Below are 213 nucleotides of genomic sequence, written 5' to 3'. Positions count from 1 at the left end.
TTTGTGGCACGGCGGGGGTGTCCCGCCGCCGCGGTGTCCCCCTGACTCTGCCCTCCCGCAGGTCTGCTCCGTTTTGAGGTCCCTTCCCTCCACGTCCCCCCGGATGCTGCCCTGTGCCGGGACCCGCTGGAGGCACCGCAGAGACTCTCGGGGCTGGGCCCGGCCACCCGGCAGGAGGAGGAGGAGGAGGAGTCGGAGAGCACAGCGCTATGA

At 71.4% G+C, this 213-nt stretch overlaps 1 protein-coding gene across 1 annotated transcript in view; it reads left to right on the top strand.

The window, feature by feature from the left end:
- The window catches only part of ARHGAP44 (Rho GTPase activating protein 44), a 20,985-nt gene extending 20,772 nt beyond the window's left edge, over positions 1-213 (top strand). Inside the window, exon 21 of the mRNA XM_035893359.1 lies at positions 62-213. Within this exon, the coding sequence (XP_035749252.1) occupies positions 62-213 (152 nt within the window). The remainder of the gene's footprint in view (positions 1-61) is intronic.

This window comes from Egretta garzetta, unplaced genomic scaffold (genome assembly GCF_000687185.1).
Source record: "Egretta garzetta isolate BGI_Z169 unplaced genomic scaffold, ASM68718v1 scaffold34, whole genome shotgun sequence".
Taxonomy (NCBI): domain Eukaryota; kingdom Metazoa; phylum Chordata; class Aves; order Pelecaniformes; family Ardeidae; genus Egretta; species Egretta garzetta.
The sequence above is the reverse complement of the archived record's forward strand: the minus strand, read 5'-3'. Positions and strand labels throughout refer to the sequence as shown.